This window comes from Pimephales promelas, chromosome 8 (genome assembly GCF_988280905.1).
Source record: "Pimephales promelas chromosome 8, fPimPro1.hap1.1, whole genome shotgun sequence".
Taxonomy (NCBI): Eukaryota; Metazoa; Chordata; class Actinopteri; order Cypriniformes; family Leuciscidae; genus Pimephales; species Pimephales promelas.
In genome coordinates, this window is record NC_142776.1 from 34094551 (window position 1) to 34114723 (window position 20173).

Here is a 20173-nt window from a genome sequence, read left to right on the forward strand (position 1 = left end):
GATTCTGTTTAAGTGAGAAATAGCACCATGCAAAATTAAGATATTACTCTTGTGGGCTTGAGTTCCAGCTTCAACAAGAGGCAGCAGTCAAAAGCAACCACATCAAAAGAGTTAAGCCACAAAAAAATTCATTGAGGTTGATTATGCATTAAAACGACAAATTATTATTAAAGCCCAAAAGCAAAAAGAAGGCATTCTATTGACACACTTCATAACCGCACTTCCTTTTTAGACGAGCACACATATCACACAAACACTATACCGGCCAAGCCCAATAAAACACAAACACACAGATCGTTTTCCAACATTCTAAGGTTGCAACAATCAGCTTTGTATGTGTCTGTGTCATCTGTTTTTGAACCGGGCGCCCGCATGACTGGAGTATTTTGGTCACAGTGCTTAACAGTTTCTTCGTTTGTGTCGTCGGGCTGCCCTCCTTTTCTTGTGTAACTTGTTAATAAAAAGAAGAACAGCTCTCATAAAGGTAGCGGCATATGAGGCGGCCTTGTGTAATACTACTTTATCATACCATGCATGGCTGCTCTAATGCTGTTTACACCTCCAGTGAGTAAAGCCAAGGGGGGAAATCCAAGAATTCAACGAGTTTAAGAAGGAAAAAAAAAATAAGGCATTGATGCTAGGAATTTCGTGGGATTCATAACACACCTTTAAATATAGAATCAACATGTATTCCAGTCGGATGGGCATAAATATATATCGCATCTTTTGGTTTACTGAAGATATTCGGTGGCAGTTGTTGTTTTTTTTTTATCCAAGGAGGAAGTTAAGCCATGCGACTACTGCTAAATAAAAGGTCTTCGGAAAACATTTTCACTTCACCTTTGTACAAATTTAGATTTGAATCAGCAGATTGTCTAGATGTACCAGTATGTTCTGCAAAAATATTATTGCATTTTTTTTAGTCATACTCTAATTGACTAATTATTTTACTCTTTGCACACACATACACACACACACACACACACACACAACAAGTAGGGCCAGTTTAGCGGCCACAGATTAGATCTTGACCAGATGTTTTCACTGTTATGACAGCTCATGACAATCACAGAACCAGGTTTAATCCGGGTTAAAGTGCTCAGTCCGTATGAAACTCAAAATTACTTTAAAGAGATACCCCACCGTTTTTTCATAATAAACTATTTTATTCCCTTAACTAAGACGAGTTGATGCATACCTCTCTCGTCTCTGGCGCGCAAGAGACACTTTGATCACACTTAAAGTAGTTCACTTTTCAAAAAACTTTTGCTGATAATTGTCATCCAATGTCATCCAAGATGTACATGTCTTTCTTTCTTCAGTCGGAAAGAAATGAAGGTTTTTGATGAAAACATTCCAGCATTTTTCTCCATATAATGCACTTCATTGGGAACCAAATGGTTCAAGGTCCAAAAGACAGTTTCAGTGCAAACTGCAAACTGTTCAAAGGGCTTTAAACGATTCCAGACGATTTATAAGGGTCTTATCAAGCGAAACGATCGCTCATTTAATAAATGAATAACAAAGTTTAAGTTTTATAAGCTCAAATGCTCGCCTTGCTCTGTTCTGTGATGCACGTTCGTGACTCTCCTGTTCGAACTCGTTCATCAAAATGAACAAATCTTTTTCCGAGTTATTTGGTTCATTCAACGAACGAAACGAACAAATTGACTCGGAAAAAGATTTGTTCATTTTGATGAACGAGTTTGAACAGAGAGTCACTTGATAAGACCCTTATTCATCGTCTGGAATCGTTTAAAGCCCTTTGAACAGTTTGCAGTTTGCACTGAAAGTGTCTTTTGGACCTTGAAAAATACTGGAATGTTTTATTCAAAAATCTCAATTTTTTTTATTTCTTTTCAACTAAAGAAAGAAAGACATCTGGATATCTTGGATGACGTGGGGGTGAGTAAATTATCAGCAAAAGTTTTTTGAAAGTGAACTACTCCCAGTTCATTCAATATGGGCCAAGCAGAGAAGCGACCAAACACCTCCACGTTTTCCCTATTTAAATACAGTTACACAAGTAGAGTAACTTGAGCAAGAATAGTGACACAAAATAAAACCTGCACCTTTCTAAGCATGTAAAGTGGATAACTATATTGTATGGCGGAATAGCACAGCAAGTGCTTGGGAGCACTTCGACTCGGCGCATATTTATCTATGGACTCGGCACAGTAATATCATCACTCCAGAGAGTGAGAGGGGGAGAGGACTTTTCACGAATGATGATATTACTGCGCCGAGTCGAAGTGCTCCCAATCACTTGCTGTGATATTCCGCCATAAATTATAGTTATCCACTTTACATGCTTAGATAAGCTCAACGTTTTATTTTGTGTCGACCTCAATCGACTTTTACTTTATTTAATAAAAAAAAAGGTTCCCTTCATCTCAGTGGAATAAGATTTTGTGACTTTTCATACATTATCTATCTATACACACACACAAAAACTGGGCTTGATTCGGTTGTTTAGAAGGTATGTAAAAAAAAGAAGATATTTACACTTCTGGTCTTCGGGGTCAATGTGTCACCCCACATTGAAATGAATGGCAAGTGTGAAAAAAAAACTAAATATATTTTCTTCATGTGTCATAAAAAAAGAGGCATAAATCTGAAAATTTTTACATAGAAATGAAGGCCTAGTACTAGAGCATAAATGCAATGTATCATAAAAAATAATATGTCATATGCAAGCTAATGGTGTAGTTGAGGAATTGTGGTATATGGATACAAAAGTACTTTATATCTCCAAAAACACAGCATTAATGAATAGATGAGAAGTAAACAAAAAAATGATATGTTGTATAGACCCCGAAGCCCGGAAGTGTAAACAGGAAACGAAGACCATTTGAAGGTTAAGTAATCAACTTGAATGTTGAAGTCATTTCCACTTAAATGACATTAAAAATAGTAGAATCTAGTATATTGCTTATAAAAAAGTTGATTTTTATTTGAGTCAAGATGTCCTGCAAAAATATGTACTTTGTATTAGGTCTAAAAAATGGAGGAGAGAAAAATAGGAAATGTGACAGAGTAAAGTCAATTTAATCCTTTTAAAATGCATATAATGCCATAAATTAAATATCAATTAACAGATTGCATACACTCACTGTAAAAAAGAAAGTTGTTGCCTTAAATTTTTTGGTTCCACTTTATATAAGTGGCTTTAAGTACTAAGTACTTACATTGAAATGAATAATTTGATACAACACAATAAGTACATTGTACTTAATATAAGTCACTTAATATAAAGTGGGACCAATTTTTTAAAGTACAATCAACTTAATTCAAATTAAATTACATTAAACTGCCTTTAAAAAATAGTTTAATCTAGTGTGTTGCTTGAAAAAAAAAGTTGAAATTACTGTAGCTTAACTTATTTTGTTGAGTTAAAGTAATGTAAAAACATGTTATCATAACTTGCTGATCATATCATTTTTTACAGTAGGTCTATGTCAAAATTATCGAATTGTTTATTGGGCTATTTACATATAGTGGAGAAGGTCAACTCCCTAAAGTGATACAGGCCAAAATCCCAACTTTGATGCATTTAAAACTAGTTTTTATCTTTTGCTACTTTTGTTTTAGACACACAAAAATCACGCCACTGATTATAAAACTACAACTCCAGTATTAAGGTTGAAATGACGGTTACCACGGTAACGCGTTTTAAGGGGCCAGACACAAACTTCGCGTTAGCTGCATCATCATCATCCGCTTGTGACTGCTCTTATTTACCTCGACTGCCCGCAGATAAAGTAGTCGCACCATCCCAGAAACTCGCCTCTTACCTAATAACAGCAGCCTGTGCGTTTGCTTGTACTCTCTCTTCTCCGCTTTCAGGCTCTTGTCAATGTTTCGACTCCGTTTATTTTCCGCTTTGACCCGCGCCCTCTCCTCTTCTCGTCGCCGTTCCCGGAGCTGCGGGTCACAACTCTCCGAGTGGCCGGACTCGGCATCTATCCCGGGGTTCGCACCGGTCCGTCCGCCGGTGTATGCGATGGTCGAATGTGATAACCTAGATCTGAAGCTGTGACACATCCCCATGGCCAATGCTGGGATCGAACCGTATGGTGATTAACATCCGAATGGAATAGTCTTGTAGGATAAGAACACCATGATGATGATGATGATGATGATGATGGATATCCAGGTCAGGTGGAGAGAAGGCTCGCTATTCCCTTACAGCCTTATCGCTCAGGCTTTCCAAAGGTGTCATTTAGCCTCATCGGATTTTCCCTCAGGTTCTGATATTTACGAGTGGACAGGAGTGAACTTTGACCTGACACGCAAAGCGTACTTTTCGCTGTTTGTTATTCTTGCTCTACTGTTTCTGGACCCCGCTCCAAGTCCCTCCTTGTCCGCCGGAGCTCTCGCGTGCTGATCTGAGATCAGTTCTCTCTGTCGTAACTTTTGCACGGCGTTACATTTTCACGAGCAGCAGGGGGAGTCTCTCACTCCGTGACGTTGTTTAAATATTTGTGGCTTCACAGATTATTGTAAAGGAGATGGAAAACCTTTTTATTATTATTAATTACATCATATTATAATAGTGATTAAATTACGTAAACATAGAAATAAATAAATAAATAAATAAATGTATTAGCCTATAGAACTTACACTTATTGAGTGAAGCGTAGCCTAGTATTTATTTCAATTATTTAATATTTCCCCCTGGCGGGAATATTATCTTGGTTGTTATTCTTGTTGTATAATGTTGTTGTTCATTGTCAATAAAAAAAGTCACTCAGGGACGTCACTTGAAAAAAATGCAATCACAATTTTACAGTTTTGTAAACAATTTATTCCCTATCTATTTATAATTGTGTTGTATGATTGTTATATATATATATATATATATATATATATATATATATATAATTTGTAATCTATTTATTGTATTCTATTTTATATTGTTTTAGATAGATAGATAGATAGATAGATAGATAGATAGATAGATAGATAGATAGATAGATAGTGTAACAGAGTAGAGCATAATGTTTTATTTTCTTTACGTTGTGTCATGTTATGAATCCAAAAGTTTAGACATATGTCACATGCGGAATGAATTAGTCAGAATAAGAGACTGAATATATAAAAGTGAAGCTGACTCTCTTGTCCTTTATCGTTTGCTTTCTCTCACTCACCCTCTTGTTGCTCTCTCTGTTTGATTTCCCTTACTAATAAAATGACATGAAATGATGAAAGACCTCATTGTAGCTGCAGATCAGACACAGTTTCTACAAACACCACAGCACTTTGCTTAATACATGACCGCTCTCCTGTTTCTTGGAAGGTTGAATAACTCGCACAATAGCTTGCCTTCTGTTCTTAATCTGTCTTACAACATGCCTCATGAATTCACATTATCTACTACAACAGTGCCTTCGTTTCACACTTTCCTTTGACTTTGAGTCTTTTGAACAACTAAGTACTTGTGGTTTATCTTAACTTATATTATTTATGGTTGTTTGGACCATTGACAGTCAAGAATCTTTTGATGTAAAGATGAATTACTGAGTTTATGTTTAAATGTAGGGGCAAAAAATAAAATAACAAAAAAGTTATTTGTGCACAACAGTGACATCTGTTGGTAAATTATAAATCTGCATGTATGCTGGCCTCCAAATTACAATTCCAGACCAATAAGACATATCAAATATATACTGTGCAGTGCAGAAATACCAACTTCAACATATATAAACTGTAACTCTTGTGGCAGGAAACACAGAGACAATGAGCATGTGGTCTGTCTGTCTGTCTCTCTGACGGTCTGTCACTGCATTGCTTCTGATAGGGCTTGTAGGAGTCTTATCATTAAACACCAGAGACAGTGACTGATCGAAGCTCTTGATGAGAGGACTTTGCACCCGTCATTTTACATATTAAAATCTTCAAACTATCCTTAAATACTTAAGAAATACAAGTGGTCATTCATAGTGAGTTAAACTTTGACCCTACAACATAGTTGAACTTCACTGAAAACCAACAGTCACTTCTGCTAGTTTGCTAATTCCGTGTCACAATGACAAGTACGTTATGTGGCATCGTGTGGCATATGGGTGACTCCCTCTGAATGATGTCATCAGTGGTATTTCACACACAGTGGGCACCTCAGACTCACCGTCAAGGCTATTCCTGCTCTTTCAGCTTGCCTAATTCATCATTATGCGTGAGATTGTTCATCTACAGATCGGACAGTGTGGGAATCAGATCGGCTCTAAGGTACGATGTCTTAAAATATGTATTTTTGTGTATACTTTATGATTAGTACTAGTAGATTCTTTATCATCTTCAACTTAACTTGATTCAAGCAAGATAATCGTATGCATGATTAACAGACAATTGAGAATTCATTACAAGTATTTATTTGTAGTTTATTTTTTAGTTTGTTTTTCTCATACAATTTGATTATCATTGTATTTTTTGGGATTTTACTGTCATTTTGAACAATATTCTGCTAATGGCTAAATATTGCAGCAATGGCTTCAGTTATAAGCTATAGCAAAAGCTGTGTTGTACTACTAAAATGTATTTTTAAACTGAATAAATATTTGAAGTTATGATACATGCGGTGAGGTCATAGGGTGTTCACCCTAGTGTTGTCTACTGTAAGATAAGAGACAGAGCCTCATATGACGGGCTAGGCCTTCTTTATCATAGAAATTGTCTGTGAATTTCAGAGTGATAGGTGCAGTAGAATTGTAGTTTTTAAAAAATGACATCCGGAAGAACTAGTGCAAGTCATTAAAACTAAACACAAGTCAGTTGTTGAATGCCTTGACTGTTTTTTTTTGTTTTTTTGTTTTTAATCTAAGGTTTCCTTTAGTACTGAAGATGTCGATACAAGTTTGATCAGGTCAAAATGTAATAAATGGAGAAAATATGAATAATGTGTTTGCAGTTCTGGGAGGTGATCAGTGAAGAACATGGTATTAACAGAGCAGGAACATATGAGGGCGACATGGACCTTCAGCTTCAGAGGGTCAATGTGTACTTCAATGAAGCACATGGTATGCACATTACCTTATCTTAAAATATGTCTGTGCCATTGTTCTGTCTAAAGATGCACACCAGTAAGGTTTTGTTTTCTCATAAGGCACATTTGTACAAGCTATTTAAAGGAGTAGTTCACTTTTGAAAAAACTTTTGCTGACAATTTACTCACCCCCATGTCCAAGATACAAGATATCCATGTCTTTCTTTCTTCAGTCGAAAAGAAATTAAGGTTTTTGATGAAAACATTCCAGGATTTTCTCCATATAATGGACTTTACTGGGAACCAAACGACAGTTTCAGTGCAAACTGTTCAAAGGGCTTTAAACGATTCCAGACCAATGAATGAGGGTCTTATCAAGCGAAACGATCGCTCATTTAAAAAAACCCAAAAAAACAAAGTTTAAGATTTATAAGCTTAAATGGTTGCCTTGCTCTGTTCTGTGATGCACGTTCGTGACTCTCCTGTTCGAACTCGTTCATCAAAATGAACGAATCTTTTTTTGTGTGATATTTTGGTTCATTCAACGAAATTTTTTCCCAATTGACTCGGGAAAAAATTAGTTCATTTTGAACGAGCAAGGCGACCATTTGAGCTTATAAAACTTAAACTTTGTTTTTTTGTTTTTTTTAAATGAGCGATTGTTTCGCTTGATAAGAGCCTTATTCATCGTCTGGAATCGTTTAAAGCCCTTTGAACAGTTTGCACTGAAACTGTCTTTTGGACCTCGAACCAAAAGACCTGGACCTTTGTTATTACTGTAAATGGTGTGTTTTATATTGTAAGAACCATTCTCAGCTGTCTTTATCTGGTAAGTGGGGCAGTCTTGCAGTCGAGGTGCACAGTAACTTCCTAAACCACAAAATTCTCAGTGACTGAGATATTTCATTGCCTGTCAGGTGGCAAATATGTTCCAAGAGCATTGTTAGTGGACCTGGAGCCTGGCACTATGGACAGCGTGAGGAGCAGCCACATAGGACAGCTCTTCAGACCGGATAATTTTATACACGGTCAGTCAATGATCATCTACAATATGACCACAATTTAAGTAACCACCACTTGACTCAAACTCTAAAACTGACTGACAGAAGAGTTGATTCAGGAACATTTTTAACCTGGCACCATAATGTCATTCCTGATGCTGTTTTCTCTCTGTAAATATAAAGGCAATTCTGGAGCCGGCAATAACTGGGCCAAAGGTCACTATACCGAGGGCGCAGAACTTGTGGAGCAGGTTGTGGAACGTGTCCGTAATGAAGCGGAGAGCTGCGACTGCTTGCAGGGGTTCCAGTTCGTCCACTCTCTAGGTGGTGGCACTGGTTCGGGAATGGGTACCTTGATTATCAATAAGATCCGAGAGGAGTACCCTGACCGCATCATGAATAGTTTCAGCGTAATGCCCTCGCCGAAGGTCTCCGATACTGTGGTGGAGCCGTATAACGCGACCCTATCAGTTCACCAGCTGATTGAGAATACAGATGAGACGTTTTGTATTGACAACGAAGCGTTGTATGATATCTGCTTCCGCACTCTCAAGCTCACAACGCCAACTTATGGAGATCTCAACCACCTCGTATCCCTCACCATGAGCGGGGTCACAACCTCCCTCCGCTTCCCAGGTCAACTGAACGCTGACCTTCGGAAGCTGGCCGTCAATATGGTGCCCTTCCCGCGTCTCCATTTCTTCATGCCTGGTTTCGCTCCTCTCACAGCACGTGGTAGCCAACAATACAGTGCCCTGACGGTGCCCGAGCTCACCCAGCAGATGTTCGACGCCCGTAACATGATGACCGCGTGCGACCCGCGTCGAGGACGCTATCTGACAGTGGCGGGCATTTTCCGTGGTCACATGTCCACTAAGGAGGTCGATGAGCAGATGCTCGCCATTCAGCAGAAGAACAGCAATTACTTTGTGGATTGGATCCCTCACAACGTCAAAGTCGTTGTTTGTGATATCCCGCCACGAGGCCTCAAAATGGCCTCCACGTTCATCGGAAACAACACCGCCATCCAGGAGATATTCAAGCGCATAGGGGAGCAGTTTTCGGTCATGTTCCGACGCAAGGCCTTTCTGCATTGGTACACAGGGGAGGGCATGGATGAGCTGGAGTTCACCGAGGCGGAGAGCAACATGAATGATCTGGTTTCAGAATACCAGCAATATCAGGATGCCACAGCCGATATTGATTACGACGCAGAAGATGAAGAGGCAGAAGAGGAGGGTCTGCCATCAATAGTACAGAGCACTCGAGTAGAGGTTAAGACTGAGTCGGTCGCTGAAACATCTGATAGCGAATGACGCGAGTGCTTTTGTGAATATGGCACGAGTGGATGTGATTGGGTCAAGAGTGAGATCATTCAGTGGGCACAAAAAGTATTTAGACACTTCAGATACCCTTAAAGGAGTAGTTCACTTTAAAAAAACTTTTGCTGATAATTTACTCACCCCCATGGTATCCAAGATGTCCACGTCGGTTTTTGATGAAAACATTCCAGGATTTTTCTCCATATAATGGACTTCAATGGGAACCAAACGGTTCAAGGTCCAAATGAGAGTTTCAAGTGCAGCTTCAAAGGGCTTTAAACGACACCAGACCGAATAAGGGTCTTATCTAGCGAAACGTCATTCTGAACCAAATGACTCGAAAGATTTGTTAATGCTGATGAACGAGTTCAAACAGGAGAGTCACGAATGCGCATCACAGAACAGAGCAAGCGGAGTATTAGTGCTTATAAAACTTGAACTCTTTATTTATTTTTGAAATGAGCAATCGTTTCGCTAGATAAGACCCTTATTCATGGTTTGGTGTCGTTTAAAGCCCTTTGAAGCTGCACTGAAACTCTAATTTGGACCTTGAACTGTTTGGTTCCCATTGAAGTCCATTATATGGAGAAAAATCCTGGAATGTTTTCATCAAAAACCTTAATTTCTTTTCGACTGAAGAAAGAAAGAAGTGGATGTCTTGGATAACATGTGGGTGAGTAAATTATCAGCAAGTTTTTTTTTTTAAAGGGAACTACTCCTTTAAAATGGATGTTATGTATTACATTGCATTAGATATAGGGGCATCTGAAGTTCAAATATGTTAATCGCAGTGTCCAAAGTGTCATTTAGAACATCTCTTTAACATTTACAACCTATTGAAATGTATTTTTGTTTTTATATTTTATGTAATTTAATGACACTGTTCCTCAAGTGTTCAAATGTTATTTGGAGCCTCTGTACATAACAAACTGTGAAATATGTCTGATCTCCAGAAGAAAATTATGAATTACACATAGGACATAGGAGTTTTCTAATCTTTTAAATATCTTTTCAGGCAGATGTACACAACTGTTCAAAAGTTTGGGGTTGGTCAGATTTTTGTAATTTGTTTTAAAAAAAAAAGTCTCTTATGCTCTTTAAGGCATCCTTTAATTAATCAAAAATACAGTAAACAGTAATAATGTGAATTTATTATCAATAATGAAAAGAGTTCTAATGCTTAATATTTTTGTGGAAACCTTGATACTTTCAAAAGAACTGCATTTCTTGAAATTAAAATCTGTTGTAACATTATAAACATTATAGTCACCTTTGATCAATTCAATGCATCCTTACTGAAAAAAGTATTAACTGAACCCAAACTAACAGTAGTGTTTACTATATTGTAAATCGCTCTCTCTCTCTCTCTCTCTCTCTCTCTCTCTCTCTCTCTCTCTCTATATATATATATATATATACAAAATATTGATTGTATTCACTGGAGAGCACAGCACATTTCTGTATGTTCTGTAATAATGAAAATCTACAAAGATTTAACAGAAAGAAACTTAAAGTCAAAACTGGTTTTCATTTGTGTGATGTAATATTATATAGAGGCTTAAATTCTTCTGTAGTTTTTTTTTATACATTCAACAGGCTACATTTCTGTTTTTGTTACTTTTGCTTATCCTTTAAAACGCATGTTATTATTAACATATAACAATTAAAACATATTTGTTGTATCTGCATTGTTCTTCACTATTTATAATGCTAGGAACTTTTATTTTCCATTTCATCGTCAATTATGTCATGCACACATCAGTTTTCAATTATGAAAAAAACCCAAAACTGGACACCAGTAAGCAACAAAATATTCAATTTAAAGGGATTCTCCACCCAAAAATAAATTATGTCATCATTTACTCACCCTCAAGTTGTTGCAAACCATAAATACAATGCAATGGAAGTCAATGGTGCCAAAGTTCCAAATGATCTTCAAAATATCTTCCTTTGTGTTCAGCAGAAGAAAGAAATTCATGCAACAATTTGAGGGAGAGTAAATGATGACAGAATTTATTTATTTTTGGGTGAAGCATCCCTTTAAGAGGTCTTACATAATGCGAACACTGTACATGTTTTAATAAAATACTAGACACAGTAATATCTGGAAATCCTGCTGTTTTTAACACATCTCTAGTTAAACCTGATGTATACTGAAATACCATCCTTGTATAGCCTGTGAAATATTAATTATATACAAAGAGCATTGATAAGCCAAATCTGTCCACATCTTACGCAGAAACCATTTTACTACCACACAGCCAACCAAGTGTGGACAATGTCAATATTACTTACATATAACAAGCAAAACTGACATGATAAATTAAAAGTAATGCACACACTCATGCCCAATGCATGCTTGCTCTTTAGACCAAGAACACACAGAGTGAAGACTGTTTTAGTTTGAGACTCATAATTTATTATCAAAAGAATACAACTATTTTCATTCAATCAACATAACTGCGGGTCTTGATGTAAATCCGACAGAGAATGTATATGGAGAAGTAGGGATTGCAGGGTGTAATTGCAGCTCCTACAAAAAAAGCAGAAAAGTACATCAATCATAACAAACCTTCCATAAAACATGGGACTTAAAAAGGTAGGTCTAAAAATGTTCAGTTAATGCATCAATTTCTACAACAGTAGACCAGTTCAGATAAACACTTGAATTGTTTAAAGGAATAAGGAACTCACATTATGCCGTCTTGATTTTAATGACCTTCACATTGGATTCTGCGTTTTTAAGCGCCTCGACTCTGATCTGTGGCTTCAGTGCTGCCCGCACGACCCTGGCGCAGATAGCCGAGTACTTGATGTAACTGAAATGACAAAAACAAATATTAGGTTACAAAATAACTACAAAAAACCCCTGCTCTTACGAATGTGAATTTTGATTCAAATTCAAAATGACACTAACGTTACTACTACAGTAAAATGCATAGCCGTAGAGCAAGGCCAAACCTAATTAACAGCAGCTTTGTAACTTCACGGACCGCACAGCAATTAAAATAGAAATTACACAGCTTTTACTTTGTTTAATTTTAATGGTAACGTTACCTCAGCCCTGCTTGTCTCCAGTAAGCGACCATTTTTCCGTGCAAATGTGTGTCTTTCGTCCGTCAAGTGCTGCTGAGGGATTTGATCAAGGACGAGGACAAGGCCTGTGCGTACACCGGAACTCACGTCATAGACCAGCGTACAGTTGCATTGGCTGGCAAACCTGCCAATCATTTACTCTGACCACGGAGTAAAGTACATTTTTTAATTATTATTTTAATTATAGTTAAATAAAAAACGTTTCACAAATAAAAAATCAGGTTTTGTGGAATTTAAAAAGGATTAAAATAATAATAATAAATATTAGTGGGAAAAAAGTCACTTTCAATTCTAATTCTCTAGTTTGAGAATACATGTAATATTTAAACAGTCGTATTTAATGTCCGCTAATTCTGCATAAATTAATAATTACTAGATATTTAATATGACATAAGAATTTATTTAAATCATAAGGTTATTTTATTTCGTAGGAACGACGACGGGTAAGATTCGCTAAGATTTCATGAAATCCGATTGTTCATAAACACTTATGACCCATCAATATTCTATTTAATAATAATAATAATAATAATACATGCTTTAAAAAAATAATTTACTTTAATTAAACCATAGACTATTGTTTAAAATCATGTATAAAATGTAGTACATTTTGTAAAAAAAAATAAATAAATAAAAAATTATGTATATGGAACCTCCCTAGTATTATAAACGTAATCTTAAAACTTGCCACCACCCATTTGTGAACAAAGTGACATTTTTTTTATTATTAATGCCCTAAACCAGAACAATACAATGAGACATATTCATTAAAAGTAAATAAAATCAAAATAACTAAAGTAAAATATAATAAAAATAACACTGTGCAAAAAGGACAAAATTATAATAGACAAAAAGAAAACAGTGCCACTTTATACAGTAACATACCTGCTTAAAATGTTATAAGCTCTAATTGCCTTTTTACTTGTGCAATTACACGAAACAAAACAATAAATCTTTGAATAATTTCTAAAGTAAGAAATATTTGGTTTGGAATCAGCTGACCATTTCATGAATGTGAAACTTTCCCATTAATATTAACAATTGTATGAAGTGTGCCTTTTCTTTCTAAATTCCATGATCATTGAAGTTTATTATGTCAAATTCACTCAGCTGCAAAACAATGTTCAATTTAATCAAAAGCTCCACACCAATCCAAAACGTTAAGTACATTTTCTAATGTAGTTATTTGAGACTCTTATTTTGTAAAATAGTTCAGAACGTGACAATCGGAAAACCACGTTCGTCATGTTCTTGTGACGTGATGATGTCATGCGGCCTGGGTTAGAGAAGAGGAAGCAGAAAAAACAACAACAAGCCTGTTGAGCCAGTGACAGACAGAAGATACTCTGAGGTGACCAGTCCAGACTAGTAGACACAAAATCAATCCTTGCTGTCGTCCCGAGGGCAAAATGTCTTTGTTTGGGAAGTTATTTGGTAGCAGTGGAAAAGGGGGTAAATCCCCAAGCCCTCAAGAGGCTATCCAGCGACTGCGAGAAACAGAAGAAATGCTGACCAAGAAGCAGGAATTCCTGGAGAAAAAGATCGACCAGGAGCTTGTTACGGCCAAGAGGAACGGAACGAAGAACAAAAGAGGTGAGAGATGAACTGACTCACCTGGCATAGATTAGCTGGTTAACGTTAAATCAGGTTAGGTTGGCAGTGTGAAATTAGCTTTGTAGTGTGTATGGTTGTCACAGCTTCGCGTGCCTGTTATGTTGTGTATCAGACAAATTAATTAACTAAAAAATGTATATTTGTGATCGAAGTTATATAAGTAACGGAGTAATGAACAGAACTAGTCATTCAGATCTGTCGTGGATGACTGGGATAAATGTCAAATGTTTTATTTAGGATGATAATTTTCCTTTAATTTGATGAATTCTCTCCATCAGTTCATCTTTGCCCTGCCCTGGTCTCCATGGTCATGATAGTTGACTCACGGACTTTCCTCCAGAAGAGCTTCAAACAAAACTAAAGGCAATAACATACAAAATTATTCATCAATGTTATTCTGTAAATGCAAAAAAATGTTATTTTTTGTAATTTATAACTTATAACTCATATTTTACTTTATTTACAAAACCCAAACTTTTCTGAAAAACAAAATTACATAATCTTTTAATTATTTTATATGCAAGTCAAGAATAGCTCAAGTCAAAACCCCCCTTATGTGACATGAGAGCACAAAATGAGGAAACCATATTCGAAAGATTTTCAAAATCATGTTATGGCCCCCGTTAACTTTGTTAGCTTGATTCAATGTGTTTATTCTGTATAAAAATTGTTTTATTGTTCTTTCTCACATCCTCTGAACTGTTAAATATGCTCTGTCTTTTTATTTTCTGATTTGACTGTTACTAGTACTTAACTAAATACATTTTTAAAAAGCATTAGTACCGTCTGCCCAACATAAAATCAAAAAATTGTGATCAATATGCCTTTGCCATGGTTTCCATTAGTGCCCCTAGCCCCTTTCAGACTGTGCAAATGATGTAAACACAAATCAAATTTATAAGGCTGTTTTTTTTTTCTGTCCCATCGATACTTCTAGGGAAATCCAGAGATAGTTTCATAAATTAGACCACATTAGGGCCACATTAGAGAGCCATCTCTGTTGGGAAGCCTGTAACTCAACTCCACATTTAAAGTCCCCAGAACAGAGGTAATCAATAATTGATCCGATTATCCTACGAGGGCTTCTGGGACACGACAGGTGACGAAGCTGATGGTTTATGACTGCAAGGGGTGTGGGACTGATGTGTGGTCATAGTTCACAGTTCCAACGCCTTCATGGAAAAAATATTTGTGTCATTTACGTCAGGTCACAGGTGACGTCTTTGGAGTGGCCTTTTTTTTAAACATACTCATGATGTAAGAGTTTGTTGAGGGTTTTATCGTATTGCTGCTTGCAAACCTGATACATTCAGGTCACATTCCAAACATTGTACAAAACAGCTGCTGTTTTCTTTTCTCTTCTACAAACTTTCACAGATCACTCAAATCACATGTTTAGAATTCAAATCTGTTAAAAGTAAAATGGAACATGTTTGTGTGACTTTTTATGGGTGATTCTCACAGAGAACATGCTCTGAAAATACCTTTTTTAGGAACATTATGATGATGTTGTTGTGTGTGTTTGACATTACATTCAAATCTATTATACTAATGTGACCCTGATTTAACTATATCAATAATATAGATAAATTAGAGGCAGCTTCTACCATGACTTAGAAACAGTGTTATTTTAGTGTCATTGATATACTACTATAGATTTAGTTTTTTTCTGTTTTCATTTAGGTTTTAGCAAAAATAATTTGTCATTGTAATACGTTTTTTAAAATTATGTCTATAGTTTTTTATTATTAATTATTGATTTTAGTTTATTTGTAATTTTAGTTATTTTAGTATTTAAGCTAAAAAAAAAGAAATGGTGCCTAGTTTTTTTAAGTACATATTTTATTTCAGTTAATGTTTTTTGTTTTGTTTCAAATAACGTTTTTATGGTTTTATTTTTAGCTTAGTTAACGATAATAAACCTACTTAAACTATTTAAAACTGAAACAATACGTCTTTTTTCCAATTTATGGTAATGAGAATGGGTCGTTTTTGCATAATAATTTTAAAAAGAATGTTGCAAAAAAAAAAAAATCACAATGGTCCTTAAATAGGCTTTGTGCACAATATAATTTCTTAACACAAATTGTTTCTTGTCGTCTTTTTTTCTTTCTTGTCCTGGTTATGTTCTTGACAGGCTTTGCAGGATTCACCTTTACAAGAAAAGCACATGTTGTACTTGTCATTAATGCATAATTAGGCTGCCAACCAGATTCTCACTAGAAAGCAACAGGCCCTTTTTGCTCTTTTTTTGCAGCTCACTTGCCTGATTAAGTTTGGTGAGTGCGCCTCATTTAACCACACCTGTACTGAGTCCCTAACTCTGCACCACTGCTTCCCTGAGAAATCATTTTGAAAACCTCTCTGCTCATAATTTTGATTTAGTACTGGGAATCTTACACTGTGGACTCTCCATTTTACCTTTTGCTGTAGCAATTTCTTACTAAAGCATCTTGACAATATTGTGCCCAAATCCCTGGGTTCTGGGTAACAGCTGGACTGGCAGCCAATAATGCATGACGATGACGCTAAATCGTAATTTAAATAAAGAAGTATCTAACAAAATCAATAGACCTTTATGTTGTGCAATAATAATCCATGAGGTTCCCAAACTCTGTATTTTGTGCTTTAATCTTAACATTTCCTTTCTTCCTTTTTGAAACAGCTGCATTACAGGCACTGAAGCGTAAGAAGCGCTACGAGAAGCAGTTAGCCCAGATTGATGGCACCCTTTCTACCATTGAGTTCCAGCGGGAGGCGCTAGAGAACGCCCACACCAACACTGAGGTCATCAAGAATATGGGCTATGCTGCCAAGGCCATGAAGGCGGCCCATGACAACATGTGAGGAGTTTCTTTTTCTTTTCTTTTTATCAGTACTTCCCTTCTTTTTCCAGACACCTATCTAATAGCCTCACTGTGGCAAGGTTCTGGGTTTATCATAAACAAGTTCAATTTACCAATGCAAGCTATTGGGTTTATGGTACTTAGAAATTGGATATAGCTAAATAAAATGTTAAAGGGTTTGTTTACCAAAAGGGAAAATTCAGTCATTGATTATTCACCCTCATGTCGTTCCAAACTTTCGTTCATCTTTGGAACACAAGTTAAGCTTTCTGTCCCTCCATTGACAGCAACGCAACTGACAGCTTGATGCTTCAAAAATCATGAATTGAGTGGTTTAGTCCGAATTTTCTAAAGAGACTTGATCGCTTTATATGATAACAGATTTAATTTAGGCTTTTATTCACACATAAACATTCATCAACTCACACATCAGCTCGAGCATGTTCACTTGATGTGCGAGAACCAATGAGGTTCATTCTCGTGTTGGCGGGACAGATTTGAGGGACAGAAAGCTCTCAGATTTCATAAAAAAATTAATTAGTGTTTTGAAGATGAATGAAAGTCTTAGAGGTTTGGGTGATTACATTATGACAGAATATTTATTTTGGGGTGAACTATTGGCAGGAGATCATACATTTGAGTTCACTACTCAGTCTGTTGTCTGTGTAACTTTAGGGACATTGACAAAGTGGACGAACTTATGCAGGACATCACAGAACAGCAGGAGCTGGCACAAGAAATTTCAGACGCAATCTCAAAGCCTGTTGGATTTGGGGAGGAATTTGATGAAGTAAGAGGTTTATACCTAATATGATAACATTGGTAAAAAAAAAAAAAAAAAAAAGATTCTACCCAAACTTTTGATGTGTAGTAGTGTATTAATGTGATGTACATACACTTAAATCCAATCACAAGTGGTCACATTTGAGAGGCATGTAGTTCTAGGTATACCGTAAACAGATAGTGTGTTGTTTCAGGATGAGCTGTTAGCTGAACTAGAAGAGCTGGAGCAGGAAGAGTTGGATAAGAACCTTCTGGAGATCGGAGACAATGTACCACTGCCAAACGTGCCCTCTACATCCTTACCTTCCAGACCAGGTACTACACACACACATGAATTTTTGTTTCACTATATTAGTAAAGGACATTGCATAGACTTCCATTGATTTTCTATCAGATTAATGATATTTTCTATGGCCCATCACAACCCCTACCCTCAAAGGCAGGCATACGCTGTGTGAGTTCAGACACTCGGGAGGTCGTGTGCACACGTCGTGATTCAATTAACCTGATCATTTTAGCCAAAGCAGCTGGTACACACTGCAATCACATGAGCTTTATTGTTAAACACAGAGACTGGAGCTTTCAATGTTGCTGATATAGCTTTAGAAAAAAGAAAGACGAGTGTTCAAATGATTTGGTAGAAAGCAGAGAACAACACAGCCATTCCCTACAAGACAAACAACTAGAGAGTGTATTTGTGTGTGTGCGTCAGTGTATTCGCACGCTGTACGCTTGCAGCCACTGGGCTATAATAATATTCATAGATCTAGCCTATGTAACGTGGTTGTGTATGATTAGTTATCCACTAATCTAGTTTATGAGAGCATTTTTGTCATAGGTTATTGTCATATATATATATTTATTTTTTTTCTTCTTAATAATGAAGTTGTCTCTATTAAGTAGATTGTGTTTAACACACAAAAGAGAGATAATCAGATCATCGAGGTCTCGTCCTGCAAGCCATAACCCTGATTTAGGGTTTTATTTAGTTATAATAAACCAAAAAAATGAAATAGAATTTTTTTTATCCGATTAATCGAAAAAATAATCGTCTGATTAATCGATTATCAAAATAATCGTTAGTTCCAGCCCTAGTATGATTTGGCAATAGGGGACAGCATATACACTGGTCAAAACTTTACACTGACTTGTAATTCTCTACATTTAAATCAAATATTGTATGTGGACAGTGTGTCAAGCTGTGTATGAGACTGTTAGGGACAGATTTTTAATTGTAATTGATCATAAATTTATAAATTGTAACTTATTGGAAAAAAGTAACTGGTATCCTGTTTTTCACTCAAATCGTGTCAAATAATTTCTTGCACTGCAAATCATTCCTTTAGACTCTATTAAATGCAGTTTTTGAATGTTTTATTGTGCTTGCAGCAAAGAAGAAAGAAGAAGAGGATGAGGATGACATGAAAGACCTGGAGGCATGGGCTGCCAATTAATGCTTGCCGAAAACCCATACACACTATACAAGGCATAACCTCACTCCGATACCAGTTACTAAAGGACCTGGAAGGACTCTTCAGTATGTTACAGTATGTTGTTTTTGTGTTTAAAATGGGTGGTTAATATATAAACACACACGAGAGGAAAACAAAAACATGAATGCAACTGCTCAAAAAAAGTATAAAATCTCATCCAGGCTTACAGTCGACACACTCATCTAAGCAAGTCTGAGATTTCTCCTCGTTTCTCCTCATCTCTGGACTGCTCTGACATGAAAAAGGCTTGTTGTAGATCAGTGTTTGTGTCCGTTACCTGTACTCCTATGATTTCAGACTTCCATCTCCTCCGCTTGCTCCAAGAAACCAATACACACGGAAACCCTTTGCACGCGGGGGACGGTGTCTGTAACGTTTTCCGTCATGTTTTTTGGAGGGAACTAAAACTCATTGTTCACATGCACGCAATTAAGTTCTGTTAAAAGCACTGTAAGCCCTTTTTGATTCTGTGCATCGAGCATTTCAATATGCAAGTGTAGGTGCTTCGTACAAGAACCGTACTGCCCATGGGACGTCCTAGATCAGCACTTAAGCTTTATGAGCACTTTTAGGTCTCCAATTTGGGGCTGAGGTGGGCATGAAGTTGTCGGGATCGTCCTCTTGAACATGCATCTAGTTTGAGTGATAAAGAGGCTTCTACTGTACATAGCATCTCTCTTTAATGGCATGATGGTATACGGCCTCCTGACAGCATGGGATTCCTATATTGAACAGGTGTCTTCGCTCAAGAATCCTGTTTTGTATTTGAGATAGTTCAGAAATACTGGCTTGTGACATCTTTACACTAGAAATGGTTTACAACTGGTAAACAACTTGGCTTGTAGATTTCAGATGTTTGTCTTATTTTGAGGTGTGAATGCATTCAAACTGATTTCTACCTGGACAGACAGCACAGATTAATGTAATATCATGCTATATTTTACAAAGTGTACTATTATGATGTTCTGGTAAAGTATTTTTCCCCCCTCTCCTCAGAATCTATATAAAAACATTTATTTATCAGACTCTGAAGGTT

At 36.6% G+C, this 20173-nt stretch overlaps 4 protein-coding genes across 5 annotated transcripts in view; 2 read left to right on the top strand and 2 right to left on the bottom strand.

The window, feature by feature from the left end:
- gnas (GNAS complex locus) overlaps nucleotides 1–4302 on the bottom strand; it is a 36448-nt gene extending 32146 nt beyond the window's left edge. The window contains exon 1 of one of the 2 annotated variants that reach the window (XM_039692527.2): nucleotides 3795–4302. In XM_039692527.2, coding sequence (XP_039548461.1) covers nucleotides 3795–4050 — 256 coding nt within the window. In that variant the 5' untranslated portion in view covers nucleotides 4051–4302. The remainder of the gene's footprint in view (nucleotides 1–3794) is intronic. The other variant, XM_039692528.2, reaches the window with a different exon arrangement.
- Nucleotides 4303–5946: 1644 nt separating this feature from the next.
- Nucleotides 5947–9523, top strand: tubb1 (tubulin, beta 1 class VI). The gene is made up of 4 exons (XM_039693505.2): nucleotides 5947–6228; nucleotides 6908–7016; nucleotides 7900–8010; nucleotides 8167–9523. Exons 1-4 carry the CDS (start codon nucleotides 6172–6174, stop codon nucleotides 9297–9299), a joined length of 1410 nt encoding a protein of 469 aa, XP_039549439.1. The 5' UTR covers nucleotides 5947–6171; the 3' UTR covers nucleotides 9300–9523.
- Nucleotides 9524–11701: 2178 nt separating this feature from the next.
- On the bottom strand, nucleotides 11702–12521 carry atp5f1e (ATP synthase F1 subunit epsilon). The gene is made up of 3 exons (XM_039691989.2): nucleotides 12363–12521; nucleotides 12000–12124; nucleotides 11702–11838 (listed from the first exon to the last, which is right to left on the bottom strand). Exons 1-2 carry the CDS (start codon nucleotides 12392–12394, stop codon nucleotides 12001–12003), a joined length of 156 nt encoding a protein of 51 aa, XP_039547923.1. The 5' UTR covers nucleotides 12395–12521; the 3' UTR covers nucleotides 11702–11838; nucleotide 12000.
- A 1144-nt stretch (nucleotides 12522–13665) lies between these two features.
- chmp4ba (charged multivesicular body protein 4Ba) lies at nucleotides 13666–19365 on the top strand. The gene is made up of 5 exons (XM_039692944.2): nucleotides 13666–13994; nucleotides 16681–16858; nucleotides 17537–17651; nucleotides 17839–17959; nucleotides 19034–19365. Exons 1-5 carry the CDS (start codon nucleotides 13811–13813, stop codon nucleotides 19096–19098), a joined length of 663 nt encoding a protein of 220 aa, XP_039548878.1. The 5' UTR covers nucleotides 13666–13810; the 3' UTR covers nucleotides 19099–19365.
- The last annotated feature ends 808 nt before the right edge of the window (nucleotides 19366–20173 follow it).